The sequence below is a fragment of the Miscanthus floridulus genome, chromosome 5 (assembly GCF_019320115.1).
Source record: "Miscanthus floridulus cultivar M001 chromosome 5, ASM1932011v1, whole genome shotgun sequence".
Classification (NCBI taxonomy): domain Eukaryota; kingdom Viridiplantae; phylum Streptophyta; class Magnoliopsida; order Poales; family Poaceae; genus Miscanthus; species Miscanthus floridulus.
In genome coordinates, this window is record NC_089584.1 from 127,130,212 (window position 1) to 127,150,820 (window position 20,609).

The 20,609-nt window shown below is 48.4% G+C and overlaps 2 protein-coding genes and 1 long non-coding RNA gene across 3 annotated transcripts; 1 reads left to right on the forward strand and 2 right to left on the reverse strand.

The window, feature by feature from the left end:
* Positions 1-4,513: 4,513 nt before the first annotated feature.
* Positions 4,514-6,788, reverse strand: LOC136453509 (protein CANDIDATE G-PROTEIN COUPLED RECEPTOR 7-like). Its single transcript, XM_066454072.1, has one exon. It carries the CDS (start codon positions 6,095-6,097, stop codon positions 4,751-4,753), a length of 1,347 nt encoding a protein of 448 aa, XP_066310169.1. The 5' UTR covers positions 6,098-6,788; the 3' UTR covers positions 4,514-4,750.
* A 1,051-nt stretch (positions 6,789-7,839) lies between these two features.
* Positions 7,840-15,646, reverse strand: LOC136450704 (uncharacterized). The gene is made up of 4 exons (XR_010758401.1): positions 15,016-15,646; positions 13,941-14,756; positions 10,236-10,313; positions 7,840-9,504 (listed from the first exon to the last, which is right to left on the reverse strand). It is a non-coding gene; the product is annotated as an uncharacterized lncRNA (long non-coding RNA).
* On the forward strand, positions 11,362-13,947 carry LOC136450703 (probable membrane-associated kinase regulator 4). Its single transcript, XM_066451282.1, has one exon. It carries the CDS (start codon positions 11,916-11,918, stop codon positions 13,047-13,049), a length of 1,134 nt encoding a protein of 377 aa, XP_066307379.1. The 5' UTR covers positions 11,362-11,915; the 3' UTR covers positions 13,050-13,947.
* Positions 15,647-20,609: the final 4,963 nt, after the last annotated feature.

Genomic DNA, 20,609 nt, shown 5'->3' on the forward strand with positions numbered 1-20,609 from the left:
GTGGGGAGGCAAGCAGGGCAGTCGGTGGGGATGGTGGTCAAGTGGTTTAGGGGCCCTGACGGTTGTAGCGGCGGCCGGGCCAGGGGAGTTTCGCCGAAGTTGGAGAAGATGGCGGCGGCAAGCTCGCCAGAGTTGGAGAAGATGGCGGTGGTGGGCGAAGGAGAAGGAGGCCGCCGTGGGCGCGGTAGGGTCTCGTCGAGGCTCCAGCGAGACCCTACCGTGCCACGGCGGGGGCGGCGGGCGACGGAGGACGGCGGGCAGCAGGAGGAGGAAGAAGATGTGTAAAAAAATCGGATGTTCCCAGCCTCTGAAACACTGAGTGGGAGGTAGACATCTCCATAACGAGGAAGAACAAGCCGTCCCGTAACTATTCGATCTTCTCATCCACAATGGTGTTCTTTCATGTGATACTCGTAGATAAAGTTTTTTTTTGTTGGTAGTACCACATGGAAACACAGATGGAGTTAGACATTAACCCGTGTGTGATCGTGTGAAGGGGTTGGTTACAGTTAGGTGCATCATATCCAGAGGGTCATACCGGTACTTGTGGGCCATTAATTAGTGAGTATTAGTACATGTGCTTGTGAGTCGTGACTCCTGATTCGCTCTGCTACTACTTTAATCTCCGTGTTCCTTCTGCAACGCAGCTACATCAAGTTCGCGAGAGATTTGACGTGGTCCGATATCGTATTGGAGGCCGGCCGCCGGTTGCAGTGCAGCAACAAGAACCTACTACATGCACGATGCGTTTCCGTGCTCTCAACCTCTCTGCAGAGGTCGTTGCTTGTTGGGCAAACGAATTTCTAATGGAAAGCAAGCAGAGCGCATGCCCTGCCCCTGCCCTGAATGCGATCGGCAACACGGCGTGGACGGCCGAGGCTTATAGAATTTATTAGATGAGCTGCACCACACCAAACCAAACTGGCGAGACGGCAGGACCTTGCTGCATCTGGAAACTCTTTTCCTGTGCTCTCGCCTTGGAAATTTCTCTTTGAGACCAGGCACGGCTATTGTAATGCATGCATGCATACGATGCCTAGGTCGCCTTGCCGTGCAGGTCAACGATCGCTCAACAAACTCTCACCAGACCGATCGTCCGTGAGTGTGACTTGACAAGTATATATAAAAAATTGCGTACCTACGTATACTTTGTAACTGGCTGTTGCATGCTAGTACTATATTGAAAAATCAGCCACCAAGGTCTTACTCTTACAGAGTTCAACAAAAGAAAGGCAACATGAAACAAACAGCATATAATACTAGTTGCCTATGACAGCAAACATACCACTTAATCCAAAACAGCTTATTTCTATCGAAAATTTCACTAAAACTTGTTTTTCTTTTATGTATGAATGGAGAACCATGTTGCTTATATACCTAAATATACAAGTGATTTGCAAAGAGTTTTGGAGTGTTGATTGATTGGATTGGACGACGAAAAGACGGCTGCCTGATGTTAAAGGATGCAGTGCAGGTTGGATGGGCCGTGCAGCTGGGTGTGTCAACTGAATGCAGGAGCAGGACTCATCTCCTTTTCTGAGTATTTTCTACTCCCAACCACACGCTTGGAAGGCTTATCTTGTTAAGTTCGCTTACTAACATTTCACTAGTGTAAAGAATACAACACATCCGGTGGGCGGTGGCTAGACCAGAATTCTTGTCTGATGAGCAGGTCATTGGGCTCTATCAACCGTACACGGCAGGGGACCGCGTGTTCTCGTTGGACCTTGGACGCCCACCTCACCATTCCGCTGCCTGATGGGCAACAATCTGAAGCAAACGGGACAAGAGCAAAGCCCAGAGCTAAGCGGCCCAAGATGTGTGATGGGTTCAGAGTGGGTAAACGTGCTTGCTAGCACAGACCATAAAACCTGGAGAGAGTAAGAGAGTGTATCAATCGTATGAACACAATTTTTTTTACCGAAGCGAATCATCCCCTGCTCTCCTGTATCTTGCTGTTCTTCTTCTGCCCCCTTCCAGTCCTCCAAATTCTTCTTCCAGCTATCTGTTGTGCTAACACAGCCCCTGCAACTACTTCACGGAGGGAAAGGCGAAGGCCACGACGATCTCGCATTCTGTCCTGGTCGCCATCGAGATGTTTAACGCTGTCCTGGCCCAAGATGTCTGAAGACGGCAGCCTATTGACTATGCCTCCTTGGCTCCTCCTGGCCATTGAGGTGTCCGATCCTTTGGTCTACACTTCTTGATCCTATATATTCTGTTCTTTGCGTCGGCTTTTGGAATCGTTGCCCTTAGCTTCACCGAGTGGCTGCTGGTCTTGGTCCTGGCGTTTCCGGTGATCATCACTGATGAGGTCCTCAAACTGGTGCGACGGTGCGTGCTTTGCCTCAATACATCATCCATAAAGCTCAAGGCCCACTGAAACTTACATGAAACGTGAATGTGTGCTGAAAGGGGTGAAGGCAGAGACTGGAGAGACAAATGTGGCGACAGTCGTCTAGCACACCATCGTCGGTATACATATCTGTCTATTATGTGCAGAAATATTACCACTAGAGATTTCAATTGGTCTTCCATGTAACCAGAATTGTTGAAAACTATGGAGTCTACTGCTCTGCCTCGGGCACTCGGCTTTGAGGCACAGGAACATTCAGTCTTTTTGGCCATTATTTGTACCATATGACCTGGAGAATGGGGATGGAAACTCGATCACTCTTCATAATCTTGTTGACCAACCACCTGACTTACAGTTACAGACCCCATGGCCAGTAGGGGATGGGTGTGTGAACCGGCGGAAACATCAAGCCAACCGTGCAGGACCAAACGCCTAGGCGATACGAACAACAGGGGAGAAGAGTACCCGAACCCGAACTCGTCCATGACGCGCGACGACGCCCGCTTTTGCTATAGAACGCCGGCGCCCGGCAGGCTGTTGGCAAAATGGTCCAACGCGGTGGCGTTCGGCTGGCGGCTGGGCAGACGGGCCGACGGGTACCGGGGCAAGGCCGGACGGAGTGCCGGCGCACGGTAGATTGGATTTCGAGCATGCACGATCGACTGGATGAATGGAAGCTGCCGTGTGTTTTGTTTTGGCGTCAGTTTCTTGGAAGTGCGTACGGGCCGGGCTGAACAAATAGAAAGACACCAAAATAAAGACGGAAATTACCAAGCCCTGACGCCGGGCAAGCATTATAGAATTTGTTCAGGCATGTTCGATTGGTATTAAAGCTAGCTGATAAACCGACTGAAGCTGTTTTTGTTGTAAGAGAAAAATACTATAGATTCTAGCTGATAAGTCGGCTGATAAATTCAAGCGAACTGTGCCCAAGACTGTAAGAGCTCGTTGAGGACATCTAGCCACCGTAGGATTTGAAGCATGTAGGAGAAATTAACATGGTTCGTACCTTTGTTTAGTCTAAAATAGTACTCCCATCATTCCAAATTATAATTCGTTCTAAATTATAATTTGTTTTTATTTTAATTTTTATAGGTACAGAGCTAGAAAAGCCAAAAACCAAATTGCAATTCGTTCTAAATTATAATTTGTTCTGATTTTTATATGTTCATGGTTGAAAAGCTAAAATGACTTATAATTTGGAAACTGAGGAAGTGCTTAAATTGCTGTGTTTAATCTATAATAATAATGATTTTTTTCTAAACCGAATATAGTTTAATGTGTGCACAGCTCCCTCGCTGTCTTGCTATTGCTACTCCATTTCTGTACTTCGAATCAGCTTAATAGGTGGACGGACGTGGGCACTCACGGTAAAGGAGGCAAACACAAAGCAATGATGACCGAACATATATCAACGCTGCCAGTTCACTGTCTGCGCTACTTCTGTCCTCTCAGATGTTCAAATTGAGGTACCAAGACTGCAATAAGCTCAAGCTCAGAAAGCCGAGCTAAGAATGGAACACCACAACCGCAACTACTTATCGGAACACCCGGGTCATCAAATAGACAATTACTCGGTATCAAGAAACAGGGTAAACATTACCTAAAACTGAAAATCACTAGCCTACACTATAACTGAACCTGATGATCATCCAATAGCTTTGTCCATAACCCACACACACAGGCGCGCGCACACACCTGTTTCTCGAGCCCAGATGATTTAAGCTAATACAGAACACACCAAGAAGTATGCTGAGTTATTGACAATATGTTTATTCAGGCCGATTTTCACTTACTAGTGACTCCAACCTGTGGTTGCCTGTAGGTGGCTGAGTGGCTCGTTTGGCTTCCAGCCACTCTTATGAATCTCAGCAGCCGGAAAGTGATGCACGAGCAAGCAAGCCAGATTTCAGGAAAAGCATCCGCTTGGACGTCTAAATCCCAACAACCATCTGAAATTCAGAACCTGCTTCGAGCTTGGACGTCTAAATCCCAACAACCATCTGAAATTCAGAACCTGCTTCGAGCAATAATATGGCTTTACAGGTCACGGCAACATGATGCTTATCAATGCCATCCCCAGTCCGCACACACTAATAAAATCATCCATTCATAGTGGAAATAGAACACTGAAAAAGCAAGAATTGAAACGGAGACTTGGCAAAATGGCAATATTGATTGAATTCCCCCTTACTTTTGCAACACAAGAAATCTAGTTATCACAAGTCTCATTGGCAGCTTCCAAAACTAAAAGGAGTGGGAGATGATTTACCACAATACATAGACAAATATTAGCTAAACCCTGAATCTGTATAGTATGATCAACATGACATAGAGGCAAAACTGAATGGTAGATGGCTGTATTCCCATTTCATTGGACATCCACGTGGTTGTCTAGAGCTCAAACTCCTCTTCACGGAGCGCCATCTCTGCGGCTTCCTCATCATCCTCGTCAAGTGCAAAGTACTGGTTCCTTTCAGCTGGCCTGAACATGTAGAACATGAACATGTAGAATGCCATGGTGACCACCTCCTCGGCTGCAACACTCACCCATCTGTACTTGTAGTTAGTAATTGTCTTGAGGGCATACACAATGATCCTGGTGAAGTACAAGTACCCAATCACGACAACATAGAACTGGCGGAAGAGCGTAAGCTTGGCAAGGGTTCTGGCTGCCTTGCCGTCTGTCTTGGATGACTCCCGCAGAGAACGCATCGACCACAAGACTGGGAAGAGCACAGCACAGCAGCAAGCCACATCAACAAACAAGAAGATCTGGTTCCATGTCACCCATCCCTGCAAGAATGGCCCAGTCTCGCCGACCACAGCAGCAGCGATGTTAGCTGCAACCTGCAGAGGGATCACCACCATGAGCACCTTCTTCTCCTTGTCCTGCAGGAATGGCTTCAGGAACGACCACCCAGTCCCAATCAGCGCAATCACAGCGAACAAGATGACACCCTTCACGAGCTGGAACAGGTAGAACATGACGTCCCACCCGTGCGGTGTCCCGGCGGTGCGGATGTAGTGCTGGTCCTCGGCCGCCGAGATGCAGTAGAGCATCCGCGCGATGAGCAGACCAGACATGAGGTGGTGGATGCGGTGCGTGGAGAGGCGGTTGCGGTAGAGGGTGACGTAGAGCCAACCGGCCAGGAACACGACATAGCAGACGGCGAAGAAGGCGTAGATCCCCGGGACGGAGGCCATGCCGACGGAGAGGTAGTCCTTGGTGCCGTCCGGGTTGGTGTTGTACATGTCGGTGCGGACCTCCATGGTGACGCTGGTCTCTGGCGCGCAGTTGGCGAAGAAGAGGCTGTACTCGTCGGGGTGGCTGATGGGGAAAGTCTTGTTGTAGTAGCCCTTGTCGTCGAGGTCTGCGAAGGTGAAGAGCGTACTGACGTAGGGGCTGGAGAGGACGCAGGTGGGGGAGGACTCCGGGTTGGGGTTCAGATCCGTGGGCGCCGGCTGATCGTAGATGGCCTCGAAGAGCGACTCGTCGGAGAGGAGGAAGAAACCGAGCTGTGTGGGTTCGGGCCTAGCGAGCGTGGAGGAGGCCTTGGCGCCGGTGACGGAGACTGACACCGTGCCTTTGAGGCCGAAGCCGAACTTCTCGAAGAGGATGGAGCCGCGGGAGTCGTCCTTGAATGACTCCTGCTTGATCTCCGCCGCCGCCGGACGTACGAGGACCCCGGCGACGGCGAGGAGGAGGAGGACCGCGCGGGCGGCGGCGGCGAGGCCCATCGCGGCGAGATCTGGTTGGAGATGGGGGAGGCGGAGCGGAGGTGTGCGAATTAGCCGGACGGACGGGACGAGGGTGGAGACTTTTCCCTTTTCTTCTGGGCTTTGGGAGTCCGGTGAGGGCCCATGGGCCGTCGGATCTGCTTCGAGATTGGTGAACCCCCCGTGGCGGGAGACTTTGACCCGGGAAGCTTAGCAGGAAAGCAACGCCGGGCGTCTTCGTGTCAGTCGGAGCGTTCGATCCTGATCGCACGGTGTACGCACGGCCTCTAAGCACGCTACGGGCCAATAAAATGCCGGCGAACACGTCTATGATGCAAATGCAAGCGCACTTGCTACGAAGTTTGGCAGCAATCTACTGCTGCTAGCCTGCCAGAAGGAACAATATAGTTGACGAATGGCGAGGAGTCGCTGACGAAGAGACAACGGCCTGCCGGTCAAGCAAATTATTCGACGTACCGGAGACGGAGAGATCTACGCACCGTCTTCATGGGATCACGACACGTGTTCACGTGAATACATCTAATACGTGGAGTTGTTGTTTAAACTTAAGAAGAGAAATAATTAAAACAGAAATGCTAGCGCACACCCGTGTGTTTTCAGAGCCGGTGGCACACGATTTTTTACTATGCCTTTGAGTGTAGGGCCCACACCCGACTCCAACTGAAAAAAGCGAACGTGAGGCGACGCTCCTTCCTCGCGCGACTCTGACGCGGGGGCGCATCTCTCTCTTCCCGACGCTGCTCTCTCTCTCCGACACTCCTCCCTCTGTCTCTCCCCAGCGCCGACGAGCCCCACTCGCATCCCGACGACCATTCGGCGAGCCCCACCCGCCCCCGCGTCCCCACCCGCGTGCGATCTCGCCAGCCATGGCGGATCCGGCTCCGGCCATGGTGGATCCGACGAGGTAGGTCTTCTTCTCCTGGTTAGGGTTTCGGCGAGCCTCTCCCCCAACTTTTGTCCTTGTCCTTCCATAGAAAAAATTGTTTCTTATGATCTGTGATCAGTGATTTGTGATTTGTGCAAGGAGTAACTGGGTAAGAGGAAGAACCTGGGGGAGAGGCGGGCCGCGCGCCGGGGGCTGGGTGAGTGGCGGCGGCGGAGCGCTCGCCGGGTAGTGGGGCGAGAGCTAGGTGCGACCGGAGGTAGAAAAAGAGGTGGAAGCCGTTGGATCTTCATAGTATGGTAAAAAAAAAATCGTGTACTAGAATAGGGTGAAACACCCATGGGCCAGGTAGACAGATCACTACTCTCTCATGCGCCGGAAACTGTGATAGTTATCGCGCCTATATAGAGAGAGAGAGAGAGGATCAGGAATTCAGGCGCGGTGTGAGGGCGCACCCACCACTGACAAAAGTCGGAGAGGCGTCGGTGCGGCACTGCGGCCGTGCCCGCCCGTGCAGCGCCGACGAATTCGGCTGCCGAGGCCCATGGACCGTGCTTCCCGGCTTGTGCTTTTGAGGAGGGCCTGGGGATGCATAAGCCCGGTCCGAAGCTCCATTTTTCGGCGGGCCTGTGATTCGATCGAGCTTTGAGTCCTGTTACTGAAAGGGACATCGTAGTGGGCCGTGAGGTCGCATGGCCCAGATAAGTTGGAGTGATAAGGTGAACTGTTGGTTCCATTTCTATGTAGTAGTCTTTGGTACCCGTACTAGTGCATTCTGTGCTATTGGCCCTGTTCGCATTGGCCCTGTTGGCTTAGAGGAATTTAGATGAATCTTAAGGAATTTGGGAGATGATGAATTTCAGCCATGAACAGTGAATTCCGGCTGAAATTTCACCCAGCCGAACGGCCGCAAGTGAACTGTACACGCTTCAAACCCCATGTTTCCTGTTACTTTGGTAAGGAATTTTACATCAAGATGATCCATCCTCTCTAGAACGTATCGACCCATATACTCTTCACTGTTTAGTCTTCAAGACACAGCTACGCATGTCTCGGCGGCGCACCCTCGAATCAACGTTCCTCTCTGCCTGGAAGGAGTTGTTGGGCGAGTTCCCGAGTCCAGCCCAACCACGCCTTGACGCTGTCTTGGCACATGGCGTAAATATATCTTCTCTGGCTCTCAAGTCTGCCGCACCAGAGTCTCAGACATCGAACTTGTGTTGGGTATAGTTCGTCTTGTGTTTGGTCAGTCTGCAGAGAACATCTCCCGACGGCAGCATGTTGTTCCTCCTGGTGGGTTTCAGATCTCGCGTATCATTTTCAAAAACTCGAGTCCCATTGTCAAAGCTGATGGTGTCATGTACGTAGGCGAGCCAAATATATCATTAAAAGTACTTCTGCGTTTTGTTCATCAATGTTAGGTGCGCCAACCCTATCTGGCTATCTGACGCGCCGCTGGGAAATATATACTCAACTCAACTAGAACTAGCAATTGACTCTGGTCAAATGACACGGTTAGTTTTGCCCCATGCATGGTATCGCGAAGCTGGAGTTACTGGAAAACGTTCAGAGACATTAGACATAGCTGATATGAGTCGTGCATTTAGCACTATGCAATAACGATTGGACCTGTAATATGGTCGCTGTCGGTGAAGCTAGATCTCGAGCCACAGGTCGTCTTATTCCTTATTCGTTTGGCGCAGCTAGTTCTGAAGAAAAGTCCGAGCTGAGCAAACTGAACCGATACAAAAGGCCACTGTTCTCTCTCGTATCGTATGCGCTGCCGTCTGTAACTCTTTAGCAACACAATCCTTTCTCTTCAGTGCGAAGCAGTACAGGTAGCATGATGTTGGTGCGTGTACCATACTGTACAAAACATCGATAAAATAAGTCTCCATAGCTGACACTTCCAATAAAAATAAGTGTTTTCCCCCTTGAAAAGAGGCATTTGTTCCATTCGTCTAGAATAAGTTATCTTCCATGCAACTATCTCAGTCACATCGCAACATGTCTGCTGTACAAAGCAATCTTGCCGGTTTTTGACGCGTTGCACATGAACCGTTCTGCTTAGTGGGAGGTTACGCACGATGCATCATCCAAAGGTTACTGCTTAATGCCATAAGCAACACGGAGTTATCATGCAGCCCGTTCGCTTGCTCGTATACGATCGTGGATTATAAGCTGAAACAATATTTTTCTCTCACGTCAAACCAGCCAGTAGTAAATAATCCACGATCGTTTACAGCCTGCCAAACAGGCTGATGATAATTAGAACCTGGAGAGACAAGCAGTCAAAATTCAGCACGAACTTTCCGTCCTCAAGTTACTAGAGAGAGTGAGAGACCCAGAATTGCTGCGAGAACAGAAGCTTTGTGCTTCGGTTCCAGGGTTGGAAACGCGGCAAAGAATACCTCGAGCTCTGAGACCTTTCAGAGGCCGGGCCCTGCTTTCCAATCTGACTCTCTGTATGGCGCAAAAAGAATTGGACTCCCACCACGAAGTGTCTGGCAGTGGCAGTTGTGGCCTGGAACGGGAAAACAAAATTCAGTACATACAGGTAAAGCACCTTGCAGCTTGTTAAGCTACTGTACAAGATAAGATTTAAGATAACTACTACTCTACCCTAAGCTAATCGTTTTTAGGCTTTACACTGTCGCCTATCACGCGCAATGAATCTTCACGTACAATCGTGTCAGTGCAGCATGTCACTGAGCTAGTAAGAGTGATGGTTACGAATTGCGGAATTTGGCAGGCGTGGTGCACTATTTCTACAATATTCCCGAGTGCTACAAAGTTTGCAGTGGCAAAGCATGGTTCTTTTTCAAGTTTGGTACGTTGGTCTTCAAGACGAAGAGGGAAAAAAGCTTTCCGAGTTCCAACCACCGGCAACCACATAACAGTGCCTGCAATTCAGCGGACTAAACCCTTCGGGGTTGTAAACTCGGTTCGGCGATTAGTGTGTTAGGCACTTGATCCACACCTAACCTAGCTAGCTGACACCCCTTTTCTAATTAGCTTTCAGCTGAAAAAGAATACAGACCTACAAGATGTCAATGTGTTAGGTTAGATGATAATATCTTGGGTTAGGGCTGGGCTGATGTTATTCCTTAGATATCTTTAAGCAATTTTTGGAATGTTGCTTAGTGCTCTAGCTGGTGCTAAGGGTACAAGGGATATAAAGCAGGATAAGAAACATATTATAATATCTGCAGCAAATGAGGTCACTAATAATTTGTATGTAAAGATATAGCTTACCACGAAAATAAGGAACATTTTGTTTGCTGAAATGTGCATACACTTAGGCTCTTTTGCTTCAGCAGGTTCCTGGTAGATCTGCACAGAAAATGAAATGAGTCAGTGAGTAGAACCAACCAACGCCTTTAAAAATTTGCGCAAAGAGAAAACAAGATAGAAACCCCAAACAAGTCCACTTAGAAACATCTTAAGTTTAGACACATTCTATAATGCACAGAGGCCTCGATGAGAGCTGATGCATGCGCAGTTGTCAATAATTACACCAAACTCCAATGAGACAAGGGATCCCAGGAATGGAACGGCATCAACAAGGACGCCCATAGAAACAAACAACACTCAGCCGCGCACGCTCAGTTTAGACAGGTAACTTAAACAAGGGGCCTAATCTCTTGCACCTGATGTCACCCTCACACTTCCAAAGGTTGACATAAAGATTGAATAAACAAATGGCACCTTGCTCCATGTTTTGAGGGCATGCGTTCTCCCTTTTAGATTTAAAATAGAGCACTCATACATAACAAGGTCAATCACCAAAATATTTTACCTTTACAAGAAACTTATCATATTTCACAGTCAGATTGTCTCATGTCCACAAGGTCTGTCTTGTTTCTTTTAACAAGAAGGCCTTTAAAATTTCAAGTTTCAACCCAAGCCATCATCAGGTAACCCAAAAATTTGAAAACAACTTTCAACACTTGCTTCAAAGAATATGAAGCTTCCAAGTGCACCTGTCCAGTTAACATGCAGACCAAGTGGTGTGAAGGCCCACATATCAGTAGGCATTTTGTAAATAATTTATCGGTAAAAGTGATCACCTCGTAAGCCTAGCTCTTAATGGTGGCCTTGCAAATGTAACCCTACACATCCAAACAAAATTAGTAGGTTCTGTCATGAAAAGAGGAGAAGCATGCCAAGGAAGGAATAGGTATAAAATAACCTAATCACATAAAAGCACTGCAGCCATATAGACCAATAATAGAGAAAAACAGTTATTTCACAACACGGTGCTGCATTACATATAGCCGCGACAGAAAGAGGATTACAACGACGACGACGACGACAACAACAATGCCTTTAAGTCCCAAACAAGTTGGGATAGGCTATAGTTGAAACCCAGCAGAAGCAATCAAGGTTCTGGCACGTGAATTGCTGTTTTCCAAGCACTCCTATCCAAGGCTAAATCTTTGGGTATATTCCATCCTTTCAAGTCTCATTTTATTGCCTCTAACCAAGTCAACTTCGGTCTTCCTCTGCCTCTCTTCACGTTACTATCCTGGCTTAGGATTCCACTATGCACCGGTGCCTCTGGGACATGTCCAAACCATCTCAACCAGTGTTGGACAAGCTTTTCTTCAATTGGTGCTACCCCTAATCTATCACGTATATCATCGTTCCGAACTCGATCCCTTCTTGTATGACCGCAAATCCAACGCAACATACGCATTTCCACGACACTAACAGAAAGAGGACTAGATGCAAACAAAAGGCAGATCATAGGGGCACAGATAGGTCCCTCGTAAGAAGTATAAGCCAATTTATAAACCTCTCTAGCTACAGGGATTCTGCTTTAAAGCATGCCGAAACTTCTTCCACTCTCTTCCTAAAACACAACCACCTCTGCCAAGACCAACCCAAACCAGAAGACACAAGTCACCAAACACACAAAGCAAGGCAAGAACAATGGCAAAACATAGTCCCCAAATCCATGACCAACCACTCCAAGAAGAGGACTACATAGACATGGATCTGAGCTCACCAGCAGCATCAGAAGCGGCCACCACCACCGCAAGCTTGCTCTGCTACAACAGTGCCATGGCAGCCTCGCCACAACACTCGCGAGAGTTTGAATTCCACATGTTGGCTCCACCTGACCTGCGGGAGCCCGTGGCATCACCAGCAGATGAGCTCTTCTACAAGGGCAAGCTGCTACCACTCCATCTTCCACCACGCATCCAGATGGTTGAGAAGCTACTTGAGAGTGCAGCTGAGAAGGGCTTACTTTCATCAAGCACTGCCCCAGCAACACCATACCAGTCATGCAATGTATCAGCAGCAAACTCATGTTATGCCAGTGGTGAGCTAAATGCAGAGTACTACTTCCATGAGTGCATATCCACTGGTAGTGATGCGGCCGAGGAGGCGGCAGCCTGTGAGAAGAAGCCATGGTCCAAGAAGCTCAAGTTCATCAGGCACCTCAACCTCGGTCTCAAGCTCAAGGCATCAAAAGCTTATCTGAAGACAATATTTGCTACTAAAGGAGGGAATCCAGATGACAAGAATGGTGTACCTAGAGCAAATGAGTTGTCCAATGCACAGTTCAATACCTGGAGGAAGAACCCATTTGGCCATATCAGAAGCAAAAGGTACATAGCCTCACCCATCAGCAATAGCACCACAGTAGGAGGCAAGTTTAAAGAGGACGAGTGTGGCCATAGGAGATCCTTCTCCAGCGTCATTATCCGATACTCATCATCAAACAAGGCATCCTCTGTTTCATCATCGTCATGTTCTTCGTCAAATTCATCCTCCTTCTCAATCCCAAGCTCAAATGACTCTGGTGTTGGACCAGTGCTGAGGAGGAGCAGCAGTGCAAGTTCAGAGATGGACAATCCAATTCAGGGCGCAATAGCATACTGCAAGAAGTCACAGCAGCTCGCCTCAGTGAGGAAGAGTGCAAGCGACGCAGGATTCCGTTTCATGTTATCATCAGCATCAAAAATAGCAGCAGAATCCCAAGACGCTGAGGGTATATTTGAGATTACCCAAAATACAAATGTAAATTCAGTGTCCCCCAATAATTCTGTACTCTTTTGATCTTGGGCTTTCTGTACATATGACATATGTCTGATATTATGGCCTTCAGAAATATCAATGTAAGCAATTTCTGTTTAAGGATAAATATTGAAGAATTCCCTCGAATTTTATTTGTCTTCAAAATTGGGATGTAGCATTTAATATTTTCTCTGATCAGTGTCTTTAGCCACATTCATGGGCTGTGACCAAAATGAAAGGTGCTATAGGGCACAGCCGATTATTTTTTAGTTAGTTGTGGTTTATACTGGTTGTATATATTCACATATATAACAGTTTCTAATTAAAGCCTACGTGATTCCTGTTTCTTGAACAAATCACAAAAACCATACTCTTGAAAGATATAGCTGCAGTAACTATGCAAGATCATATCTTTACATTAATTCAAAATGCCCAACTTGGACAAAAAAAGCTTTTCTGGAAATTGGACATCATCAATTGGCCTCCATATTAAGATATACTATTAAGAAATACCATGCATTCATGTCAACCAAGGAACACGCAAATGTTACAGCAGTGACCTTATTTTGAAAATTATAAAAAGACACTGTAGCCTACACTTAAAATGTAAAAACATGAAAGCATGAAAGGCAAATCTTTTTCTTGCTGTGACAAACAAAAAAAGGAATATCATTTATATAGTACATTTTATAACCTATAATTACATATGCATACAAACTCGTCTTTACAGTGACAAATCATCTAACAACAAGCATGGAATTATTCACCAACACAAAGGGGGGGAGGTGGGTTGATCAATGCGGGCATGAATTTCATTCCCACCAATGCTGGAATAAGCTCGATGGGGGTCCTCGTATGCATTGCAAGAAACATTAAATTTAAATAATAATAGAAATCATAAAAATGTGACATTTCCACTTATTTGACTTGAACCTTATGTTTGCATAAACAGTTTTCAGGCTTTCTTTTCTTCTACTAGTTACCACTTCGGATTTCGAATTTCTCCTAGCTTGATTATCCTGTGCAGTATCAATGAATGCTCATTGTGACAAAAACAGCAGTGTAAAAGGTTCCATCACAAGTTAGGTAGGTCAAGGACACTATACAACAGAAGATGAATTTCTAGGATAAATCTAACAGACCCAGCTGTCTATCTCTGCAATAACTCTGTTTGTCCTGTGATTTTGTGAGTAAGTTGGAAAATGTAGTTCTATTTGTTTATTCATCTTTGGAAACAAGAAAGCTGCAGAGCAATGGACAAAATCAGCTTTATTCCATCATATTGAATTTTCAACTCAGTGGTTTTCCTCATGTACATAACTAGCAATGCTGAAACTACAATAACAGATCAGATATAATAATATCAGCACAAGGATCACGGACTGTCATTAAAGAATACTGCTTGCCAGAATCTATCCCAAATCGAAACAAAAGAAACACAATCAAGGGAACACTACATTCCTTAACTTCAAAGCAGAACATATACTGATGAAATGGCCAAATGAAGACAGGAATCCTTAAACTAAGAGAGCATGTTGACAAAAGGCAGGGCAAGATTAAAGCAAAAGGTAAGCAGAGCTATCCACACATTGATGATGTTGAGCAATGTTAGGACTGAGAGCAACATAATAGGGCCTACTTTACACCTGCCTACCTCTTAGGCACCAATAGTTAGCCAATGTTTGCATAAGCCAAATCTTATGCATGTTTGCATGACTCATCAAGCTGCCTCCTTTCGCCTTTCTAGTCCTACAAGAATTTTGAGTCAGTTACAATGTTGTCTGATAGGCTTATCGTTCCTAATCGGTCTGGTACCGATTAGGATGATTAATTGATGATCAAGACGATTAATCGACCTTTGATTGGTCTAATTGTCCATATAATCATCCAGCATATAGCAGGACTATATAAGTATATATCATATATGTATGGTATATATATAATATACCATATACTATATATTTATATAGTAGACATCGAGCATATTTCTAGTTAGTTGGTTACTTACCTATGAGATCTGACTCCATATTCTTGTCCCAGCCTCCATATGTTTGCTGATTTTCTGCTGGAATAATAGATAACTTGAGTAAGTAGATGCAAAAGAATAGTGTGACAGACTGACAGCCAGAAAAGTAAAAATTAAGAAAACTAGCATAGTCCATAGCTTACTTAATATAGTACGAGTACTGAGTACATACTACAAACTAAATAATTAAACACTGCAAACAACATTCAAAGTTTTTAAGGTAACACTAGCTGCCATTCAATCATCATTCAGCAGCCATCTAAATCTAAATAAGCAAATCATCATCCAAATTGAAGCCTCCTCCTCCATCTCCACCCGAGTCTCCATCCACCTCCATTCCTACTTCAGCATTAGATGCATCTGGCTGAGCTTGTGCTTCATGGTCATCATCTTCATCATCAATGCTATCTGGAGCAGCAGCTGTAGCTGCAGCAGTCCTTGGACGCTTCCTGGTATACATCTGGCTGACAGAGGGTGCTGCACGAGCAGCAGCAGCCCTAGGCAAGTTGCGCCTTGTAGATTCTCAGATGCACCAATAGCTTCATCAACAGCAGCCCAAGTCGATTCCTCACAATTCTCATCCACCCATTCATTATCCCACTAAAATTCATCTAGCGTGAGAGGGTTGCTCTGTAGCTGTAAGCCCTGCTTCCCAGGCACATTTAGTGTTTTTAAGTTTTTAGCTAATCTATGTCATTAAGTCCTTGGGTAGCTCAAGAGGTGTGCGGGTACCCAGGCAGTTTTCCTGTCTAGTAAAAGCTCTAGTGAGCTGTATGTAATCAATGCAGTTCTTATCCTATATATATATATTGCAATGCAGTCATCTGGGTGACTAAGCCCTGGCTGATTATTGCTCTGTTACCTCCAACAATTGGTATCAGAGAATAGGTTAGACACCTTCTCACCTTCTCATCTTCTCCATGACGTCAACCTCCTCTGAGCGCCGGGCTAGGAAGACCAAGGGAGCCACTGAGGGCGAGCTGGGCGACCCCTCTGGCAGGGCTGCGCGCCTGAAGGCAGCAGAGGAGGCGGCGGCGCTGGCTGTCGAGGCGGCACAGCAGGCTGCAGCAGCCGCGGAGGCGGCGGCCAGGACAGCGCAGGAGCTGCGGGCGGAGATAGCAGCAGAGAAGGGAGATGAGGAGGAGGAGGAGGAAGAAGAAGAGGAGGACCGGAGGAACCGGCGGCCATGGACTCCGCCGCGGGACAGGCGCCGTTCGCAGTCACCACTGCGTGACCGAAGGCGTCGTGGCGGTGGTCGCTATGAGTCGCCGCATGGCAGGGTGGTCTACCGCGATTCCGGCAGCGGCACATCATGGCCAATGCTGGACAAGACCAATTATTATGAGTGGAGCCAGACGATGAAGCTCAGGATGCAGGCGCGCGACCTCTGGGAAGCTGTCGAAGGAGGCCCAGTGCAGTTTCGCGACGACAGGCGAGCTCTGGAGGTGATCGTCGCTGCTGTGCCCAAGGAGTTGGGGCTCCTGCTCCTCGACAAGGCGACGGCAAAAGAGGCATGGGATGCCATCGCTGCGACTCGTATCGGTGTGGACAGGGTCCGCCGAGCGACGTTGCAGCGACTGCGTCGGGAGTGGGAGAACATTGACGTCAAGCCTGGCGAGCCGGTGGAGGATTTTGCCCTGCGGCTGTCAACTCTGCACCAGCAGCTGGTGCTTCATGGAGACAGGGACATCGATGAGGCGCGTGTCGTGGAAAAGTTTCTGCGCACGGTGCCGACCAAGTACGCGCAGATCGTCGTCGCCATTGAGCAGTTCCTCGACTTCGAGGCGCTCACGCTTGAAGAGGTGACAGGAAGGCTCAAGGCGGTGGATGACCGTGAAGCGCAAGCTGTGACAGAGCCGGTGTCCATCAACGGCAAGCTGCTGTACACTGAGGAGCAGTGGCGTGCGCGTTTGAGGAAGGAGAAGAAAGGCGCAGAAGAAGCTGGCAGTTCTGGTTTCAAGAACCAGCGCGGCGGTGGCGGAGGACGCAGCCGCGGAGGTGGACGCGGACGGGGCAGAGGTGCTGGCCGTGGCGGCGGACGTGGAGAAGGCAATGGCGCCGGCCGTGTTGGCCCCAACACGTGCCTCAACTGCCATCAGGAAGGGCATTGGGCGCGTGAATGTCCCCAGCCGCGCCGTGATGGAACAGAGCGCGGCGACGGGGGAGGAAATCGTGGTGGACGCGGTGGCGGAAACCGTGGAGGAGGCCGTGGCGGCGGTAACCAAGCTGGGCAGCAAGGAGGACATGAAGGGCGTGCCCAGTTTGCTGAGTGTGAGGAAGATGCAGCTCTGTTTCTGTCTCACGGCTTCATTGAGATGGAACAGAGCACGCCGGAGCTCAACTATACAGCACAGCGCGTTGAGTTCTTTGAGCCACGTGCGCGTGCTTATCTGGGAGCAGATGATGAAGAGATGGCTGGCGGCTGGTACCTTGATTCAGGCGCAACACACCACATGACTGGGCAGCGTGACCTGTTTTCAGACCTGAACACGGACGTTCAAGGCACGGTTCGGTTCGGGGACGCGTCCAAGGTGGAAATCAAGGGCGTTGGCTCAATTGTTTTTGAAGCAAAGACTGGTGAGCATCGTGTTCTTCATGGAGTTTATTTCATTCCGGCATTGAAGAACTCGATCATGAGCCTCGGTCAACTTGATGAGAATGGCTCAAAGGTGGTGATTGATGATGGAGTACTGCGGATTTGGGAACGCAGCAGCGGCCGCCTACTGGCCAAGGTGAGGCGTGGCGCGAACCGGCTGTATGTACTGCATATGAAGACAGCACAGCCAGTGTGTCTTGCTGCGCGCAGGGATGAGGAGGCGTGGAAATGGCATGAGCGTTTTGGGCATCTGAATTTTGAGGCCCTGCGGAGGCTTGGCAAGGAGGAAATGGCAAGAGGGATGCCAAAGATCGATCATGTTGAGCAAGTGTGTGACACTTGTGTCACCACCAAACAGAGGAGGCGATCATTTCCTGCTGCAGCAACATATCGTGCTCAGGATCACCTTGAATTGGTGCATGGTGATCTCTGTGGGCCAGTTACACCAGCAACTTCGGCAGGTAATCGCTATATTCTGCTGCTTGTAGATGATGCCACACGATTCATGTGGGCAGTGCTGCTGTCATCTAAGGATGCTGCAGCAGATGCTATCATGAAGGTGAAGGCTGCTGCAGAGGTGGAGAGTGGGCGTAAACTGAAAGTTTTGCGCACAGATAATGGAGGAGAGTTTACTGTTGCAGAATTTGCTGCTTATTGTGCCAATGAAGGAGTCAAAAGGCATTACAGTGCTCCTCATTCACCACAGCAGAATGGCGTGGTGGAGCGTAGAAATCAAACCGTGGTGGCCATGGCACGTGCCTTACTCAAGCAGCGCCAGATGCCAGCCAAGTTTTGGGGGGAGGCAGTGATGACTGCTGTGCATATTCTGAATCGGTCACCAACCAAGGCTCTAGGTGATGTCACTCCCTATGAAGCATGGCATGGCCGAGCACCCACTGTTGGCCATCTGAAGGTGTTTGGTTGTGTGGCATATACTCGCCGTTTGTCTCAGCTCAGGAAACTTGATGATCGTGGTGAAGCTGGAGTATTTATTGGCTATGCTGAAGGAGTCAAAGCCTATCGAGTTTTTGATCCAGCATCTCAGCGTGTACGTGTCAGCCGAGATGTGGTTTTTGATGAAGGAAGAGGTTGGGATTGGACATCACCAGCAGCAGGTACGTCTGGGGCAGCTGGTAGTGATTTTGTGGTGGAATTTCCTTGGGAGGAAGAAGTCCCTGGAGCTGGAGGTTCAGTGCAGTCACACTCATCTCCTCAGCCCCATTCTGCCTCACCTGAAGCTTTTCCAGCAGCAGAATCGGTGCTTGATGCAGGAGAAGAGGTGTCTGAGACATCCAGAACGCCTTCACCACCACCAGCTCCAGCCAGCCCACAAGTGGAGCACGTGACTCCCTTGGAAGATGATGAGGAACGGCTGGACACTTATCACAACGACGAGCAGCTGCGCTATCGTACCATAGATGGCATATTGGGCGGGGAATAGGAAGTTCCGCCGCCGGCGCAGCGCTTGTTCGCAGAGCTCCACCTCACCCACTCTGGGGAACCCATTTCTTATGCAGAGGCAAAAGATGATCCTGCATGGCAGGCAGCAATGAAAGAGGAGCTGCGCGCTGTTGAGCGCAATGGCACCTGGGAGCTTGTGTCTCCCCGAGCTGGCCATCGGCCAATTTCTCTAAAATGGGTCTACAAGCTGAAGAAAGATGAGAAAGGAGATGTGATCAAGCACAAGGCTCGGCTTGTTGCTCGTGGGTTTGTGCAGCAAGAGGGTGTTGATTATGAGGATGTGTTCGCTCCTGTTGCGCGCATAGAATCAGTGAGACTGCTGCTTGCTCTAGCTGCCCAGGAAGGATGGACTGTTCATCATATGGATGTCAAGTCAGCTTTTCTAAATGGAGAGCTCAAGGAAGAAGTATATGTCCAGCAGCCACCTGGGTTTGCTATTCCTGGGGAAGAAAGCAAGGTATATCGTCTGCACAAAGCTTTGTATGGGCTGAAGCAGGCACCCAGGGCGTGGAACGCTAAGTTGGACTCTACTCTGAAGGAAATGGGGTTCAAACAGAGCAAACATGAAGCAGCAATTTACAGGAAAGGTTCAGAGGGCTCAGTGTTGCTGGTTGGGGTCTATGTTGATGATCTGATTATCACTGGAGCAGTCAAAGATGAAGTAAAGGCTTTCAAGGAAAGGATGAAATCCACCTTTGAGATGAGTGACTTGGGTTTGCTCAGTTTCTACCTTGGCATTGAAGTACAGCAAGGCAAGAATGGGATCACCATGAGGCAGACTCACTATGCCAAGAAAATCCTAGAACTGGGAGGCATGTCTGATTGCAATTCAGCAGCTACACCAATGGAAGAGCGCCTGAAGCTCAGCAAGCATAGCACTGCCAAGGAGGTGGATCCAACTCAGTATAGGAGGCTGGTTGGAAGCTTGAGATACCTGGTTCATACCAGGCCTGATTTGGCTTTCTCAGTGGGCTATGTGAGCAGATTCTTGGAGAAACCGACCACTGAGCACCAGCAAGCAGTCAAGAGGGTGCTGAGGTACTTGGCTGGAACATTGGACTATGGTCTGCAGTTCAAAAGAGCCCCAAATTCTGCTAGGTTTGTGGGCTACTGTGATTCAGACCTAGCCGGTGATATTGACTCCAGCAAAAGCACAACAGGTTGTCTGTTCTTCTTTGGCAACAGCTTGGTCAGCTGGCAATCTATCAAGCAGAGGGTGGTGGCTTTGTCTAGTTGTGAGGCTGAATATATGGCTATGACTTCAGCAGCAACACAAGCCCTGTGGCTGTCAAGATTGTTGGCTGATCTGTTGGGAAGAAAGGTGGAGACTGTGGAACTGAGGGTTGACAACAAGTCTGCAATTGCACTTGCTAAGAACCCTGTCTTCCATGACAGGAGCAAACATATCAGAGTTAAGCAACATTTTATCAGGGATTGTATTGAAGAAGGCAGCATCAGGACTGAGTACATCCCTACAGCTGATCAATTGGCAGACATTCTCACTAAGGCTTTGGGCAAG

Excerpts from the sequence above, each read along its gene's own strand:
- LOC136450703 (XM_066451282.1), top strand. The coding sequence starts at position 11,916 with ATGGCAAAACATAGTCCCCAAATCCATGACCAACCACTCCAAGAAGAG.
- LOC136453509 (XM_066454072.1), bottom strand. The coding sequence starts at position 6,097 with ATGGGCCTCGCCGCCGCCGCCCGCGCGGTCCTCCTCCTCCTCGCCGTC.